The sequence below is a fragment of the Aricia agestis genome, chromosome 11, assembly GCF_905147365.1.
Source record: "Aricia agestis chromosome 11, ilAriAges1.1, whole genome shotgun sequence".
NCBI lineage: Eukaryota > Metazoa > Arthropoda > Insecta > Lepidoptera > Lycaenidae > Aricia > Aricia agestis.
Genome location: NC_056416.1, coordinates 12,615,047 through 12,635,089, shown reverse-complemented (window position 1 = coordinate 12,635,089; position 20,043 = coordinate 12,615,047). Strand labels below are relative to the sequence as shown.

The 20,043-nt window shown below is 38.0% G+C and overlaps 1 protein-coding gene and 1 long non-coding RNA gene across 2 annotated transcripts; one reads left to right on the top strand and one right to left on the bottom strand.

Annotated features, from left to right (window-relative positions):
• The first annotated feature begins 535 nt into the window (after positions 1–535).
• LOC121731902 lies at positions 536–12,131 on the top strand. The gene is made up of 3 exons (XR_006036298.1): positions 536–546; positions 3,348–3,349; positions 12,004–12,131. It is a non-coding gene; the product is annotated as an uncharacterized LOC121731902 (long non-coding RNA).
• On the bottom strand, positions 4,365–19,700 carry LOC121731897 (Bardet-Biedl syndrome 1 protein homolog). Its single transcript, XM_042121583.1, has 12 exons — positions 19,416–19,700; positions 19,123–19,341; positions 18,543–18,845; positions 18,148–18,236; positions 17,503–17,656; positions 13,806–13,965; positions 13,434–13,502; positions 12,664–12,822; positions 9,550–9,683; positions 8,296–8,430; positions 5,185–5,313; positions 4,365–4,511 (listed from the first exon to the last, which is right to left on the bottom strand). The coding sequence occupies exons 1-12, from the start codon at positions 19,575–19,577 to the stop codon at positions 4,371–4,373; spliced, it is 1,854 nt and encodes a 617-aa protein (XP_041977517.1). The 5' UTR covers positions 19,578–19,700; the 3' UTR covers positions 4,365–4,370.
• Positions 19,701–20,043: the final 343 nt, after the last annotated feature.

Genomic DNA, 20,043 nt, shown 5'->3' with positions numbered 1-20,043 from the left:
ACTTTCCGATCCCCGCAGCACGCGACCGCGACCGATAAAAAAATGCCATTTTATGAACTAGGATAAATAGGTTTTATTTTTGTCTGCGCCACTACAAAGCAGCAGCTATCGCGGTCGCTAGACTAGCTATACTAGCGTTTTCGCTATACTATATACCACAAGAACTAGGGCCTCTAGTATAGGCTATAGCCTATACTAAAGGCCCTAGTTCATAAAGTGGCATTTTATTTGAATTTTTGTTGGTCGCGGACGCGTGCTGAGAATATCGAAAATAATATGCTACCTTTCATTTTACTCTACACCACTAGCTAGTACATGGGGCACACTAAAAGTATTGCACTTCTAGCTACTCGGAACTATTTGAGTTTTGAATGTTATATTTTTTTAAACATTGCAACCTTCCTAGCAATATAAAAAAAAATTGGCGGGAAATCATTTGTCAATTGTTTTTTATCACGCATCAAAATTCGAATCAGAACATGAGAAAATCTCATCTTCGAAAAAATTACCCAATTATGAGATTTTTACGAACGTAACACAGTTTGTGTATTCTCAAAACTTCACATTCGAGATATTCCGTGCAAAGATCGCTCGAGTCGAACGAGTAAGACCTGTTATTTTTACGATGGCGGAATTCGTACACCAATTTACACTCCTATTGGTGGATGGACGTTCGATTGGAAAACGGTTTCTGCACGATACAATTTGTTGCTGTGAGTTTGTGTATTCTCAGAACTTCACACTAGAAATGTTTCGTGTAAAGATCGCTCGAGTCATACGAGTGCTAGGGACCGCTAGATGTCAGAATTCGCCCTCTTATTGGTGGATATGTAGCAAAGAAGTACAAAATTTCGTACTTGTGTTATAACTTACTTAAAAGTTAATGTGTTTAAAAGAAATATAAAGGTAAATTATATTTTAGTTTTATGTTATTGTAAAATATCGATAAATTTGATACAAGCACTAGCGTATATGTAAAAAATTTTAATGAAAAATGTTTCTTCAAAATTTGTGTAATATAAGAACAATAGTAACTTTAGTTACGCAAAATATGAAAGTAAAAGGGAGGATTCACAATATTTTATTTGAAATAGAGAGCTAAAGAAAGAATAGAGCAAAAATAAACACATCGTAGCAATTAGGACATGAAGATTAATTACCTGTGAAATGTATATTTTTCAGGATTATTCTTATGATTTACACTGCAATCAAGTGCAGAACAAGTAAGCATTTTAAACTTAATGATATTTATTAAAAATAACAGACAAATTGAACAATATATTGGAAATACCGAAAGGGCATAAAAACGATTGACGACTTTTGACGACGTGTCAAATAAAAGTTGTTACAATTTTCATTAGACTGCCTCTCTCTTTTCATCTTGTTATAATTTCATAAAGGATTTTCTTCTCTCTCGCACTCTTTGTTGGTCTATGCATTATAAGTTTATGCTACAACCAATAGCGATTAAGCGGCCATTTCCTCTCCCCCGCATTGGGGGCGCTGATTCCGCTTCAAATAGGCACAAAAAGCAGGTAGGTATCATAAATCCAGCGTACTTGTATAATGGACGTCAGTGCTTTTATGCCACTTTTATGCCACCACGGCAGCAGAATGGCTGCAAGAAAATATCACTAGAAAATCATACCTATGTCATAAAATGGCATTTTATTTAATTTTTGTCGGTCGCGGCTAGCCGCGTCAAAGATCGGGATGTCCCTTTAAGAGTACCTGCTAGTACCTATATAAGAGGTAAATACAATTTGACGGTCACAATCAGCGTTTACTCTAGTCTCAATATCTTTACAGCTCTTGATATGAGTAATAGAAGATTTTGCGACTGCGATGAATCATAGATAAACTTGATAATATTGAAACTGATAAAACCATCATAAGCATCGGCGTTTTTTGCCTAATCAAAATTAGATAACTCAAAAATAGAAAAGGACTGAATGTGTCAGCCGCACGAGAAAAATCTAAAAACTCTACACATTAGTCAAAATCGGTGACCTGGCCATTTTTTATTTGTTATGGTTAGTATAAAAGTTACTAAATACAACAGACAAGTAATATATTAATTTCAAAGCCCATAGAATGACGAATGATCGCCACTGCAACCATTAGTCGCCACTGCAACTTTTAGTCGCCACTGCAGCCTTTACTCTCCAAAGTAGCCTTTAGTCGCTACTGCAGCCTTTAGTCGCTAATGCAGCCATCAGTCGCCGCTGCAGCCTTCAGTCGCCACTGCAGACTTTGCTCTCCGTTTTTTTTAATGAAATAAGGGGGGCAAACGAGCAAAAACGGGTCACCTGATGTAAGGCAACTTTCGTCGCCACTGCAGCTAATATTGTCTCCTTTGCAGCTTTTAGTCGCCACTGCAGCTTATTGTCTCCTTTGCAGCTTTTAGTCGCCACTGCAGCCTTCAGTCGCCACTGCAGCTTATTGTCCCCTTTGCAGTCTTTAGTCACCACTCAACCATTAGTCGCTACTGCAGCCTTCAGTCGCCACTGCAACCATTAGTCGTCAAAGCAGCTTTGCTCTCCAAAGTAGCCTTTAGTCGCCACTGCAGCTTATTGTAATCCTTTGCAGCCTTTAGTCACCACTGCAGCCTTCAGTCGCCACTGCAGACTTTGCTCTCCGTTTTTTTTTTAAATGAAATAAGGGGGCAAACGAGCAAAAACGGGTCACCTGATGTAAGGCAACTTTCGTCACCCATGGACACTCGCAACATCAAAAGAGCTGCAGGTGCGTTGCCGGCCTTTTAAGAGGGAGGGGAGGGTAAGGAAGGGAATAGGGTAGGGTTGGGATTTATTGGGAAGGGAATAGGGTAAGGGATTGGGCCTCAGGTAAACACACTCACTCACAGCGCAAGCGCTGTTTTACGCCGGTTTTCTGTGAGCCCGTGGTATTTTTCCGGTCGAGCCGGCCCGAAGCATTCGTGCCGAAGCATGGCTCTACCACGTAAAATATAATTAGATAAAATTTATAATTAAATTAACTTGCCAAGTTCAAATTAGAAATATTATGGATCAGTCATCAGGCTGTTGATGAAGATGATTACGATCTCCGTGATTACGATAAACTTAACATTGTATTGATTTGGATTTCAACTCTTGGCCTCATTTTAACAGGTATGTTCTTGGTGGGATTAATACTACTTGAGATCTGAAAATGTCTCATGCCTCCACCCGGAACCTGCACCCTCTGCGAGTGCGAACCAAAGGTCTACTCAGGTAGGACAGTGGACACAAACAACCCCTATGGTTTTAATTATTAATCATACAAAGCATACGTCTAAGAAAATTGAATACGATGTATATTTGAGGGCGATAATTGGTATAAAACAGCGGTAGGCAACAGGCGGACCGTTCCGTTTGCGGACCGCAGAACGTCGAATATCGAACCGCGAAATATTGTAATATAAATTAAAATAATATTTTTAAGCTACATAGGACAAGTGTGTTAAATGTGTTTTTTCTGGACCTCCTTAAAATTTTCCCACAGTATCCGGACCCCACCTAAAATTACTTGCCGACCCCTGGTACAAAATGTAAATCATAGTAACACTTATTTATTACTTAATTTAGAAAGTTATCATATCACCAATAGTGATTACTGCGTTTGTTGTCAACGCAAAGTGCATTAGCTTATCAGATTACTTGAATAGGAAAAAAAGGCTATGGATTAAAATACTGCAGCTGTTTTAAAATAGACACTTCCTTAATCCTCTAAAAGCTTTGACTGTGCATGACTGTTAGGCTGCGTACCCACCAGAGCTGAGCGGAGCTGTGTTGCGACTTGCGAGGAAATGTGTTTTTGGGAACCAATAGCATCGCCGCGCTGAGCGATGTCATGGCAAACTCATGTCAATGAAGCGATTCTATTGGTTTTCAAAAACACACTCCTCGCAACACGCAACACAGCTCCGCTCAGCTCTGGTGGAAAGGCAGTACAGGTGGCTTACCGATCTCTGCCGCAAGCGACTGCGACCGACAATAATTTAGACAAAATGCCACTTTATAACATGGCTGGTTTCATTTTCTACCGACATTGGTCTAGACTTCTAGAGTATAGTATAGCTAGCGAACCATGCGACCGCTGCTTTGTAATAGCGTAGAACAAAATGAAACCTATGGCCTATGGTCATAAAGGAGCATTTTATTTCAATTTATGTCGGTCGCAGTCTCTTGCGTCAAAGATGTGATTGCGTCAAAAACCTGACCACCTATCTACCAATAGCTTGATGGCACACCTCTCTAGCTCCTCTAAAAACATTTTTTTTAAATCGAACGCCTTTCATTTTCGCTGAGCAATCATAAAATTGTGCGGCAACAACCATCGAATAAAATAAACAGTTATCTACATACAATTTATTCATCATCATCATGATCGCGCTGAGCGGCAGCGGTCGCCTGTATCTTATCGTAGGGCACCATCATGGGGTCAGTTGGTGGCATCTGTACTGTAGCCGCTAGCACCGGGGTGCTTCGGCCTGACTTCATCAGTAGAACCTGAAAATATATGGAGAAAGATAAGCAAAATCATAGCAAAATATCTATACTGATATTGTCAATACGAAAATGTGACTGTGTAAACCACTATAACCGGCCGCCTAGACGAGCAATTTTATTGTCAATATCTCATATTGCGTAATAATAATATTATTGACCGTCTAGGGTTGATATTGAACATCGCACGCCTTAAATCTTGTTGTCAAATAAACTGTTCAATAAAATTGAAGACTTACATTTTTGACAATAAAAATAAGTTGGGTTTTCCTTCCTGACGCTATAACTCCAGAACGCACGAACCGATTTCCACGGTTTTGCATTCGTTGGAAAGGTCTCGGGCTCCGTGAGTAGACCTCACGGAGCCCGAGACCTTTCCAACGAATGCAAAAAAAATTCAAAAAAACTTCAAGAAAAAAGCAGGAAAACAGGGTAAATCATTTTATGGCAAAACAACGTTTGCCGGGACAGCTAGTTAACAATAAAATTACTCGTCTAGGGGGCCGGGCCGGTAAAGGCCAAAGGACAGTTTTGTCACGAAACAATGTACTGGTGCCATGGAAGACATACAATAGTTTTTGTTGCGAAAAAATGTTGGATTCTTGAAACAAATTTTGCGTTGAACGGAGTTTCGGGCGCGAAGAAATCTAGTATCAATAAATATATTATGTATGACCTTTAGCGTGGCGGCGTCCCCCGCGCGTCCTGTGACGGGTCGGAAGAACACGTCGGGGTTCAGATCGTCGAACTGCTCCTCCACCAGCGTCGACAGCCTCAGCGACCCGCCCGGGGACAACAGCGGCACCTGGGGACGTGGAAGAATTAGTAGACAATGGAAACAGGAGATTTACAGCAGATATGGTAGAATTGGCATGATGACTTTTTTTTTCTTATTGGTAATTAAAAAATCTCAAAAAAACGACTTGTCTATCGAACCTCGAACGGTCGTTGAAATTTTGGAAACATTAATTTTTTACCGTTAAGTATAATATCTTTATTGTATTAAAAATCTGCTTATCTTTGACCTTGTCATCATCTCAATTTTAGTCTGTTGCATGACTGTCCCGAAGTTAGTACTTAGGGAACTAGCATTCCATAATTGAAGACATGAGTGGAAGAAGCAGGTAAGTAACAGTTAACTTACAGGCTTTAGGGCATGGAAAATGATTTGAAATAAAAAAGTGGATTGTATGTGTAGTAGTAGTATATTAGCCAGACGATGAAGAAGGTAAGTTATGAGGTTTGTGTAAATTATTTCTTTTATGATTTAAAAATAAGTAATTGTCCATATTATGTTATTAAATGTTAGTTATCTGATTCTTACACTCACGTCTTTAATTACTTAGCGATGTTAGAATTTAAAAATGTATGGGAGTTAACATACAGTAACTATTTAGTATTAACCTACTGAAGTAGCCATTCATTGTTTTTAAATACGGTTTACACTTGAAAGGCGAAAGTCTTATTGTATTTTACTACTCGACCAAGCCAACTAGACGGCTGTCAAATCATACTCTCTCGCACTTATGCATTGTTAGCAACGTGCGTAAGTGCGAGAGAGCAAGCTTTATCATTCGTCTATTTGGCTTGGTCGAGTAGTTATCTTACTTTGGCTCTACTTTAGGTTAAATAAAAATTGTAAATTGATCTATGATCTCGATCAATTGTTTTATTAACTCTTGTCACAACAAATAAGCTCCTAAGCCAATCACGAAATAATCTATGCTTATCACAATATTTTATAATTTCATTCGGTTAATTTTGATAACAGTTTAAAGATTACGATTTTGTATAGATTAATTTATAATCTCGCATAGGATTTTCCTAAGCGTTACTATCTGCGCAAATTATAATGCATTACCTGATACCATAATGCTTTGGGCAAACATTTTATAATTAATATTTACGTCTACATGTAAAAATAGAAGTATGTAAATTGAACATAATATAACAACATAAATTAACCGTAGTTGTTTTTTTTTTATGAAATAAGGGGGCAAACGAGCAAACGGGTCACCTGATCGAAAGCAACCTCCGTCGCCCATGGCCATTCGCAGCATCAGAAGAGCTGCAGGTGCGTTGCCGGCCTTTTAAGAGGGAATAGGGTAATAGGGGAGGGTAGTGATGGGAAGGGAAGGGAATATTCGAGGGTAGGGAAGGGAATAGGGAATAAGTTTCTAATCGCTATCACCATTATAGTACCTACTACCTATCACTACTTATATATTTTTCTCGCTCAAGAATTTGAAGGACTAGGACAGGAAACCCAAAGAAACTTTCATTCGCACATGAATTACTGTATCGCTATCTATTTTGTGTAGGAACGTGTGGGAAGGCTCCTATGCCTATAGGCAAGCAGAATGAGGGTGTTTGATATTCCATTTGTTACCACGTGCCGCTATGTAGCCTTGGGGTCTAAGGCAAATGGAATATCAAACATTCCTCATTAAGAATAGGGAAGATGCGATATTTTAATTTTTGTGTTTATTTTAAAGAACTCCATCTGCCGTACACAGAGACACTTAATTATGATTAACCTTCAATTTAATGAAGAGTTTGACAGATAATGTATGGGGCTTATGTCAAAATTTTAAATTAATTACATTTAAGCTACGAAAAAAAAAGTGTACCTTAGGTACACATTTCAATACATTTGCAATATTTAGGTGACCTTGAGCGGTACTAGGCTGACGTTACATGACAGATCAAAAGCAACCAAATTTAAAACGGTAAGAGTATGGGAGTTACGATTCCTCAGTTTTTATTATTCGTAGCATTTAAGGTATTAATGTTCCACTCTGAGTGCGGCAGCTTGTAGAATAGACCACACGTATATAAAAAAATTAAAACACTGGAATTTACTGAAAATATGCGGTTTAAAATTGTCAATTTAAATTTTTGCGCCAAAACGGATCATAGTCTGTATGACGTCACTATACTGTTTGATAATAATTATTGACAGTGTCGTAAACAGTCTTTTTTGCACCCTGTACGAGCTTCTACAACTGCGCCTTTGCTTTTTTAGATATTATATTACCCAAAGCAATGTATAGATCTATTTTACTGTTGGAATCGTGCTCTAGGGGCGCAGCGGGAACTATTATCGGGAGCAAACCGAAAAAATAATCCTCCTGCCTGATTTGGCCATTTTTGCGACCCCAAGAGTCTACGCCCTGTGCCTGGGCACCGGTGGCACCGCCCTATTTACGGCACTGATTATTGACAATGGTCCCACCTGATCGTACCTCTCAAAAAGTTGTCATGCGCGCCATTCCATTTAGCGTTAAAAACTATCAAAACGCTCAAAATGTAGGCATTTTGATCGTTTTTAACGCTAAATGGAACGCGGAGATAGCATGTGTGACGTCACTGAACGCTGGTGTTTTGAAATCCGTTCCATTTCAAGTTACTTTTAATTCATAATTTGTAAAAAAAAAATATTTTACAAAAATTATTAACCTTGCAGTGCTTTTTTTATATTTTTTTAACATTTTAATAGCAAAATTTTCATAAATATTATATTTCCATGTTCCCTATTATGTAAATGTACGAATCTACGTAGGTATTTCAAACTCCTTATTACCACAGTACTAAATGGTAAGTGTGGGATATGTGCGTGGCGGCCAAAGGAAGATCTTCCGACCGAGCGACGTGCTATGCTCGGTCAGGCCGGAGCCCACGTGATACATTTCAGATGTCGTATATATACCGACGCGCTCAGAAAACTTCGATAGCGCGATGCAGGAATGTTAGGCGAATTGTGGGTACCGCCACAGTAAGAACTTACCTTGATACTGGGGTTGGAGACCTTATAACTGGTGAAGAGGACATGGAACAGTATGTAGAGACCCACCACCGCCTTGTCGGGGGAAGTATTCTCCACTATCAGCGACACAACGAACGTCGGACCTAGGCCTTCCACCTGAAATATACAATAGAATATGAAAAATAGCAAATACGGAAAGTTCTACAAATTATCTTTCTTTTTTTTTAAAGAAAATAAACATCTTTATTAATTTTCAAATTCACACTTACTTATCTATTTTAAAACATAATGTTATAGGTTCAGTTTAGTGTCTAAACACACTAGGCCGAAAATACGCGGCCGAAGTTCGGCATGATTACGCCTGCAATGTTTTTCAAATTACCGATGACACACCATGCCGAAATTACGTCGCGTATATTGTATGCGTAGCGCATTGCTGACGTAATCATGCCGAACTTCGGTCGCGTATCTTCGGCACATGGTGTGTTTAGACACTTTAAGACGTTATGATCATTATTAATTATATGATAGTATGCATTCAGTCAGTAATATATTTCATGACGGATAGGTTAGAAATTTTTTTTAGGTTTTATACACCTCAGCTATCTTTTATCACACAAAATATTACAAGTAGGAGTGTTGCTACAAAAATACGTTCAGGCGTAAAGAATAAGCAAGATCTCTACCTTAAATAACACAGGCCACGGCATGCCTTTGTATGCACAAAAGGTTAGGTTTCTGTGACCTAGTTTTAAAAGAAAGATTTGTGCTATGGTCTTTGTGTTGCTTAAAAAAATTAGGAATCATTTAGAATTAAAAGTTAGGGAGTCCTTTCAATATCGTACCATGAGGGAAATTTATTTATAGGCACATGACCCCACCCAGCCGGCAGATCACGACCATAAAGTTAATATACCTAGCGGAATAGAGCAACAATCTCGAGCTGTCAAACGAAACCAAAATTGGTTTTCATCTTTGTGAAAAATATGTGTACGTATACACTTACACAAGCATGATTGAACATGAATTCTATGAGATTAAATTGTCAACGTGCGGCACGTGCCGACTGGACGTCAAAAAAAGAGTGATGCTGTCATGTATCACGCGTCTCTTTTTACCACGCAGTGTTACTTATAGTCACATCTCCCTTGCTCAGGCCTTTGTTTCTCTATTCCGCTAGGTATATTAACTTTATGACCACGACTGAAATTGACACAATCCGAACAAATGACGTAGGTCCGACATCTGCCTACGAATCGATTTCTTCGATATTACCTCGGCTGCCAGTCGTATGGGCTCGAATTGTCCTTGCGCGACGACGTTGTCAGCGCGTGAATGTGCCGCTAACAGCGTGCGCGCCGCCAGCAGCCGCAGACGGCTCAGCTCTAGTTGAAATGTCGTGTGCATCGCTGGAATATTAATAGTAACAATTTTGATAAATATTGTATACTACATGATGCCCGCAACTCCGTTGCGTCAAAACTCGTTTATCGCGCGGAAACCGTACATTTTTCTGGGATAAAAACTATCCAACAATGGCGCTAAATCGGTTCAGAATATTATAATCGCGTGTGCTTATTGTGGAAGCAATTGCGTAAATCAATTACAGTTCGATAGTTTATCGATTTTTCAATATTAGTTTAGCAAGTTTCCGCGTAAAAACTGTGAACTTGTTGTGTAACGCGGGTGCCGGCCGCCGGGTGGCTTTGATGTAATAAATACATAGTCGACGTGCCAAAGTTGCGTGGTCGTGAAAACTATGACGAGTGGGTGTTCGCGGCAGAAAACTTTCTGATACTCGAAGGCATGATGAAGTGTATCAAGACCGAGCGAGAAAAGTGGTACAGAAGTTGCAGAGGACGCGAAGACAAAAGCGAAGCTATAGATTCGTCGTTATACGTTCACATTAAAAACGTTAAAATTACAAAGGAGTTGTGGGAAAAACTCAAGTCGCCCTTCGAGTATCAGAAAGTTTTCTGCTGCGAACACCCACTCGTCAGTTTTCAGGTGAAGAGGTAACAGACAGACAGACAGACCCACTTTCGTATTAAATAAGAAGTATGAGTATGGAAGTATGGATGTTGCTTCTTCACTTAAAACGAAACGGAATTAGATCACAAAGTTTTGGATACTGTAAAACTTCGAAGCCGACAAAAAGCTGACTAGTTAATTAATAAAGAAGTTTGTTTGGTTTCTAGATAGCACTCCGAAACCAATTGGTTTCTAAACCTAGTGGTCAATTTTTTTAACCCTTTAGCCGCCACGGTCGGAATAATCCGACAAATATTTCCTGTTGTGTCGTTTTTCTTCTGTGTATATTTCGTGTTAAAAATGTATGTGTGCAATAAATAGTAAATAAATAAATAAAATAAAATATTTTCGTGCCCATTTCGCCAAGGTCGGATATTTACGACCAGTACCACTACTCGGTTAATCTGCCTTTTTTATTTGATAGCACTGTATTTTATTAATATATTGTTTATACTTGGTAAATAGTTAACGAAGTAATCATTTACAATTGATTACACTTTAGTTTCTTAATTAGAAGACCTAAAAATAATGTCTAAAGTTATATAAATTACCAAAAATATTCTTAGAAAAGTCCAACGCCCGAGTCGGAAAAATCCGACAGTAGGGACGGGACATAAACAATGATTTACTGACACAAAAATCCACGTAAATTAAAACATTTCTGTTTTTACTAACTAATTTATTATAAAACAAATAAAGCAATGGTTACTGAACGAATAAACGTGTTTGTTTTACTTAATTATAATAAACTAGCTGTTGCCCGCGACTTCGTCCGCGTGAACTTTAGTTTATAGTTGTTCCCGTACATCTAATGAGTCGTTTACGCGCAAATCAGAAAAGTACTATATTGTGTGGGAACCGCACATTTTTCCGGGATAAAAAACATTCCTTGTCCCAGATTCAAATTAGTATCTCCAATCGCCATACCAAATTACATCAAAATAGATTGAATAGTTTACGCGCAAATCATTAAAATTTAAAGTATATTGTGCAGTAACCGTACATTTTTCCTTGACAAAATGTATCCTATGTTCTTTTTCGGGACTCAAAGTATCTTTATACCAAATTTCAGCAAAATGGGTCCAGCCGTTTACGCGCGATGTCGTGACCACGCGAAATATAACGTTCCGCGCAGCTTCGCTTGCGTAAATTAGATATTTCACAGATACATTAGGCCACAAAAAATAGCCTATGATCTTTCACGTGGTCTACTTCTTATTTGTGCCAAATAATATAAAAAATTCTCCAGTAGTTCGTGAGATAAGCCGTTTCAAATAATTTCCTCCGTTTTTTTCCACATTTTCCTCTATTTATTCGCTTCTATTAGTCTTAGCGAGATACAATATAGCCTATAGCCTTCCTCGATAAATGGGCTATCTAAAACTGAAAGAATTTTGTCTGCTACGACATTTAGATGAAATTGTATGCGTGTAAAGGGGATGGGATATCGATCTACTATTGAAAATCTATATTTGCAGTAGGTTATATATTTAAAGAGCTCAATTATTTAATCCGTGGAAACTATGAAATTAATAGTATTTGAAATGTAAAAACAAATATCGGGAATTGTGTCACTTCACTATTCAAGCTGTTTTTATCTAATGTTTTTGCCAGCGTTGTATATTTACTAACAACATTATGGATTCAAATACTAGAGTCTAGATATCAGTTTATACTTTACACAAATTATAAATTAAGAAATAAATTATCGACATCGAAGAAGATTAGTATTGCACATCACTATTTGTTGTAGGTATACATTTTTCGATTTATGGTGCCGGCGCTAGAGGCACGACAATTGATTTTAAGCTCGGCGGTTAAAGGGTTAATTGGGCGTAGATTTTGAGTTCTAATAATTTCAGAGAAATAAGAGCCAGTCCACACGGCGCGTTGCGTCGACGCAGCATTACCGTTGCGTTGTTTTACATAGATATAACCAAGGTTCACACGGTGCGCTGCGTCGTCGCAACGCACACATCACGGACAGCACCCCCGAGACGAAACGGGAGGCGGTGTTGACGTTAAGACCGCTTCGTAATAACACTGCGATCACGCAGCGCCCGTGTGGCCGGCTATAAGTCAAACGGCAACGCTGCGTCGACGCAACAGTAAGTAACTTGTTTAAATCTTGAAACATTCTTCCCTAAACCCTAATGTACAATTTTGTCGGGCAAAAAATGTACAGTAGGGACATGGTGGGAACTGCGAGTGCGAGTTTCTTACGCCGGTTCTTCTCGCCGGGATAGTTCCCAAACCGGTGGTAGGCACCATTAGCATCAACGTTCTGAAAGTATTTGTTACAAATCTATTCGGAAATAAAACATATTTTTTTAACTAATATGTTGGGACTCAGTTTACCTTGCGCATTCTCCCGCTCTCTCGCCGCCTGTTCAAGAAACAACTTAGACTTTTTGGGTATGAGCCAGGGTTTCTGTACTGTACTGGCCCCGTGCTCCACTGAGCCGCTCGAGTTGAAGTCCGCTGTGCGCTTGAGTATCTTCAGCATGAGGTTTCCACCTGGTGAAGAGAAAATTAATTAATTTGTGAAAGTTTCTCTTAAATTATTAGCAAATAAAAAACAGAGGTTTGTTGCTAGACTTGTGGCTTGTAGTAGATACTTACGTAAATAACATCAGAAAAGAGTTCGAACCTTTTTGTATGGAGCGTGGCATACCTAGTTATTTTCGTGTACACCTATGAAACATGCGTCAATCGACAGAGAAAATAATTACAAACAACAAATACTCTTTGGCAAAATGTCGTAAATGATATACTTATTGAAATATTTCAGATTGTACCTATAATATCTAAAATGTTATTTATTTAAGACTTTCAAACTGAAATAACTCAAAAAGTATATAATTTACTACATTTTGTCAAAGAGTATTTATTGTTTGTAAACATCTTCTCTAAAGATTGGCGTATGTTTTATAGGTGTACACCAAAATACGACATTTTATAATATGTACTTGTAAGTTTAGGTATGCCAATAAGGTTTGTTGTTCTTTATTCACACGCAAATAGTAGTACGCAATTTAGTCGGATTTCTGCCTGACAGCACGCAGATTCACTTTTGCGTTTTTTAATATAAGTATGGTTTAAAAAATAATTCCTAAATAATTACTAACTTGTTGTGATGATAGTGAATACATGCTCCTCTTGTCCTAGTTGGCCGAATTTCATTACAGATACCACATCTGAAACAGAAATATTTACTTATATTTGACACTGCTAAATAATCTTACTATATTTCAATTTCGATATGGTTTCGTTGCAGTCTTGATAACGTAGTTAGTGCTACTGAGCTAAGTGCTGACTGAGTCTGAGTTTTTGTCACTTCTTAACCTGAGCGCATTGTATGGCCTCGGAATAAGTTGTCACTGTTTGCCACTAGCCACTAGGGGCCTCTGTTCATCCTATCCAAATTATAGTTTAAAGGATAATACTCACATTCAGCTCTCTGGCCCATCAAAACTCAAACATTTCTTTACAATAGTCACCTTTTATAAAGAGCGAGTCTCTTTTAGCTTTGCCGTCGTAGAGATGCAAGTGTCCCGACGTAAGCGCCACGGCCACCAACGTGACTCCGAGATGCATCACCGGCACTAGAGTCATTGCAACAGGTTTGTGTTCTAATGGTATATACCATTGTTTCCTGCCCTGAAACATAATATCGGGACTCACGAGACCGCAAAACTCTGCGGGTGCTGATCGCAACACGGGCGGTTTCTACTACGATCGCCTACTATACGGCTACTGCGATAGCCCGCTAAACTGTCGCAGAGCGCGCGGGTGCAAACCGCCGAGGCTGCGGGCGGCCGCCGCCAGCCGGTGCAGCGGGAGCCGCAAAGAACCGCGCCCGCCGCGGGCGAAAAACGCGCCGTTAGTTTTGCTTTAATTTTTTACATACAAAACTGTATTGTACGAAGGCTGCGGGTCCGCAACCGCGGCGGACGCGGGAGAAAACCACTCCACCAGAGGTTCCCAAACTTATTTTATCTACCGCTCATTTTAAGAACAAATTATATTTTAGCGCCCCCATTGTTTTTAAAATGCATCCAGATGAAATAAATCCCCCCCCCCCCCAGCCGCTACACAACACCCCCATTTTTTTCTTTTTTTCCTGGGTCCCACACCACCCCCCTTCAGACCTTCAGCGCCCACCAGGAGGCGTTACCACTTCGGGAAAAGCTGGCCTAAATGTACGGTACCTGTGCGATAAAAGAATGTTGGTCTTTGCGCCAGAGTTGCGGGCGTCGTCGATGATAAGTGTAAAAGAAATTTAAAAAACCTCCGAAATTAACCACTAGCGAGCGAACTGACGAAGATGAATGCTAAAAACGCGATCAAAATCGGCCCACCCCTTTCGATGCTACATTTCTACAGTCGAGTACAAAGACACGTTTACGGTCTCACTTTAAGAGCCTGTAGGCCTACTACGAAACTGTTTTGAGACTCAAACAATCGGTCGAGAATGCTGCGTCCTGCTCTAACAACGTCATTTCACGTTTCTTAGAGTAGGACGCAGCATTCTCGTCCGATTATTTGAGTCTCAAAACAGTTTCATGGTACAAGGCCTGCTGTCAAAAATATCAAAGCACGCTAACCCCGCCTACATACCCCGCTATCCTCCAATCGTGATATGATTCCATGAATCGTGCCCCCGAGCAATGTGCTTTGCGCTGCAGCTAATAGTGAACAATATCGCGTCACAACGGTTCCCGAATTACAGCACGAAAGTAAAGGTCCCAAAACTGTTTTTGACGATTACTTAAAAATTTAATACAATACTAATATTTACTTTAGCCATTATTTTATAAAGTATGTCCTTGTAGTAGTGCAAGTTTTTTAATGATAGTAACTCAACAAGTGTAACAGATATTTGTTGAAAAGCCCAGAAAGATTCATAATTTCGAAAAATATAACTATCGAGTCAAAATAAGTGACGATTCACTTATTTTGACTCGATAGTTGTATTTTTCCGTTAGGCAAATATCAGATAAATATACAATCTCTAAATAGTATAAAACAAAGTCGCTTTCCGCTGTCTGTATGTATGTGTGTATGTATGCTTAGATCTTTAAAACTACTCAACGGATTTTGATGCGGTTTTTTTTAATAGATTGAGTGTTTCAAGAGGAAGGTTTATATGTATAACATATGCATAATATGGTAGAGAAACACTGATAATTTTAGAGGTTTCTAATGTTATGTCGTAAATAAATTCATTTTTTTGCGTTTATATTGCAAACGCTGGCTAAACCCTACGAGATAGAACAAAATAATGTACTACAGTATTGTACACCTTAATAAGGTAAACAAAAAAGTCCGCGATGATATATGTCTATTTCTTAGGGATAGCTCACAATAGCCATTTTTGTTCTTTACTTTTTACGAAAAATAATGGCTTATTTACGAAGCGATTTTAACAATTTACAACATTAACCCTTATCCAAATAAACATGTTTGGAAGCTAAGACATTAAATGTAGATTATAATTGTCTTTTACACTATACAATTTCGATCAATACTTTAGAAGTTTTCAAACGTATAAACTTACGCGGAATCAAAAAATATGTCGCGCGGCGGCGGCCGAGGGACATAGCGGTTACGGCGGAACCGGCCGGGGGCTCTCATAAGCTTCGGGCTTATGTTATTGTAGTAGATAGTGTATTTCGTCATTGTGTGGTTGTGCAGACGGTAACGCAGAGGAGCAACCACAGCGCTTTCTTTCAGATATTCATTGTTTCTGGTTCTTTGGTTTCTGAATTGTCGATAAAAATATATTTGACTTGGTTAGAAAAACGGACTTTTGTTTTTGCTTTGCGATTGGGTTATTTGTTGCTTTGTGGGTAATCGAGGGAACTCCTCAAAACTTATAGGGAAACGTGTGGTGACTTCGGTTTCGTGAGAAGCATTCTAAGCATATGCTACCAACAAGTAAGATTTTTCACCGAGATATACCTGGTATACCGTGGTTCGGAAGGTGCTGAGAGAACTCCTGATTCTTTATAGATACAAGTTTGGGAGTTTCGGCGTCGTTTTAAGAACAGGAACCATATGCTACTATGCAAATTACATTAATCATCATCATCATCATCATCACTACCATATTATACCATTTCATAGTCTTTTAGATCGAGACTCGAGTTTGTCAAGCGATAATTAAAAAAAAATCTTTATTTTATTTCTAAAAATAGTTTGACGACCTCTGTGGCTCAGTGGTGAGCGCGTTGGTAGCTCAAGCCGGAGGTTGCGGGTTCAAATCCCGCCGACGGAACAAAAAGTTTTCAAAGTTTCTGGGTCATGGATGTGTATTAAATATGTGTATCATATAATAAAAATATTAAATATATGTATAGTATAAAAGTATTAAATATATTTCCGTTGTCTGGTACCTGTAACACAAGTCCATCAGGTACTTACCACGGGGCCAGACTGACGTGGTGTGAAGCGTCCATAGATAAAAAAAATCTATACCTACCTAATATAATAACATTGAAGAGTATGTTTGCTTGAACGCGTCAATCTCAGGAACTACAGGTCCGATTTAAAAACTTATCTCAGTGTTAGATTGATCATTTATCGAGTAAGACTATAGGCTATATTATATAATATATTATCACGCTAAGACTAATACGACCGAAGAAACTCAGGAAAATGCGGGAAAAACGGGGAAAATATTTTTTATGGGAAAATGTATGGTTTCTGTAAAATTCCTAATTTACGCGGGCGAAGCCGCGCGGGACATCTAGTTATTAAATAAATCTCAATTTGGCAGCCCGCTCTTAGACACCCCCCTGGTTTCGTTGTGGGGTAAAAAAATAATCGGCCAAGTGCGATTTGGACTCGCGCACGAAGGATTCCGTACCATAATAGAGCAAAAATAGGCTGAAAATTGTGCTTTTTGTATGGAAGACCCCCTTTAATTATTTCATTTATGTAAATTTTATTTGTTGTATGGGAGGGAGGGAGTTAAATATTAATTTTATATTGTTTTCAGTATTTGTTGTTATAGCAACAACAGAATCTGTGAAATTTCAGAAGCCTAGCTTTAGCGGTTCTTTAGATATACAGCCTGGAGGAGACATACAGACGGACAGACAACAAAGTCTTAGTAATAGGGTCCTGTTTTTACCCCTTGGGTATGGAACTACCCTAAAAAGCACAAAAGAGTTTCAAATAATGCAAGTTCACCTTTCTACTATAACAAGCCAGTGTGTTATCAGCACAGATGACCATGATTGTGTTGTCTGTAGTGAACACCTCTATTGCTGTGATGTGGTCGTCCGTGGCAAACAACATGCGGCCCTCCATCCAATCTCTTTTGACGACACATACACACTTCTCCCTGTAATATAATAATGATAATTTATTGAAAACAACAATACATCTGTTAGAAAATATTTTTATATGTACAATATAATATTTTAAGATTACAGATGTTTTACTGCAGAGTTTCTTTGATGTCTGCACTAGGCTAAGCCTGTTCTACAGATCACCAAAATAGTATCTTGATTTAAAATAGAAACAAAGTTATAAGTGAGAGAAAAAAAAAAGTATATTTTTAGCTTATTGTGAACAAAACCCTTGTATTATAGAAATTGACTCATAGTCGTGTAGCAGACGTACATAATTTAGTTGGGCTACGCCAAGCCCAGCCAATAGATTACAAAAAACTTTGAGGTGACATAAACTTACCAAATAATATAAGTTGTGCAATTACCTTTGCATCAATTTCTTTATGGAATTCATTACTAAGCAAAGCTTTATAAATAATAATGGTGCTAGATTTGTGCTTTTAAAACATTGTGCACTATGTGGCTATGTTTTTTTTTTCACCTGGTTGCCACAGTCAATCGGTATTCCACACTGTAAAGCCCTGTGGCTACTATCTGATACGGAGTCCTTTTCATTGAACATAACTTTACCTGCATAAAATTTACATAACCATATAATATTACTACTTAATATGTTTCAACAGTATTTTAATAATATTTAATCTCATAAATAATAAAAGTGTCATAGCAAAAATCTATGGTTTTGATAGTAAGTGTGCCTTATAATAATGGGGCAAAGTCTATAGAAGAAGTACAATATTATTATTTTTAGCCCTTCACATTATTTTAGGCTCTTAAATTGAATTTATAAAATGTCATGGAATTGAATTTTTTTCTCGATAGAAAATAAACAGGCAAAAGATTAATACTAACAAAGTTTGTGGTAATGCTACTTACACATGTCAATGGAGTAAATGTTTGTGGATCTAAAATAATAACATCTCCATCTTCCGAGCCAACAACCAGGCAACTTGCAGCATACTTATCCACGGAACTCATTTTCAATGTGGTTATACAAGAGATATCTGAGTATTTCTTGTGAGGAATATTGTTGTAAGTCTCCAAATATTCCATCTGCTGTTCAATATTCAAAGTCAAAAAATCTTTAGACTGATTGCTGAGAACTTTCTCAGGTATCTTTTTTAGATTCTCTATTAATCTCAGCACAGTTTCCTCTTTGTGATTCTCCGGATCTACCAACTCGAACATAAGAAAATTTAAAATAAGCATATTTAAATAATAACAATACTTTCTGACCTTATTTCTTTAATTACCAAGATTAGTATCTGAACATGGAGTAAATAATATGCATGCTTAGGTATATAAACCATGAAAAAATAAAATACTATAGTATAATAAAGTCCAAATCAAGACCAAGATGTAATTTATTTCATATTATTACAATTTTGTAATAGGTACTTAAACTTACAATTTTTTTTATAAAATTTTGTCACAATTTTATTGGACCATAGCTTACCTGTTTCCAAACTTCTGTTTCACCGGGGTTCAGATCAATTGAAGGTAAATAGTACTTGTAGAACAGATTCATGCTTCTATAAATATACATACAGGAGCTGAATGCTACAGCCAATAAGGGCAAGGGACGAGGCTTGCTCTCGCTATTGTAGAAGGCAACTACACCCAGTGGTAAGTCTGGTAGACTGAAATCTGATACGAGCATTGTGCCCTTGAATATCTGAAATAATTATAGCAGACATATAAAAGTGCACCATTCGTTTACACACAAGTTTAAAGCAAGAATAGCATTACCTTTAGTCTCGGGCCATCCTCAATCTTCCCAAAATCACCTATGATAAGTTTGAATTCATTGTCGTTTTGTAAGTCAGCGAAAGTTACGTTTGAAGGTAGCGTATTCAAAACTATTTCGTCTGCTCCAACTTCCACGTCCAGCCAACGACTTAATCCTCCCATTTTATAGCAGTTTAGAAGGAATTTAGTCAGCACTCTTTAATCAATAATATTAAAAACTCGGCCAAAGTGGATATAAATTACGAACTCGGTCTTTTATCCCAGAGATTTTTTTGTGTTTGTTTGTTTTCCTTCACGTTCCCATGACAACATCATACGTAGTCAGTGTTACCACCTCTCAAAAATATAAATTGGTGTCAAAAACCCCTAAAATCGCCTTAATTTTTCTGTTTTCCCCCTAAAATCTGTATATATATAAAAATGGATTTTCAATTATGTTAGTAACGCTAAAACTCGAAAACGGCTGAACGGATTGGGCTAATTTTAGTTAAATATTTCATCTTCATCTGAAGATTCAGATGTTTTGAAGTCGTACATCTTATTATTGAATAAATTCAACATTTTATTTGTTGGATTAAATGTTGCACAAGTGACATCATTACGATTTAATGTAAATCGGACCATCAGT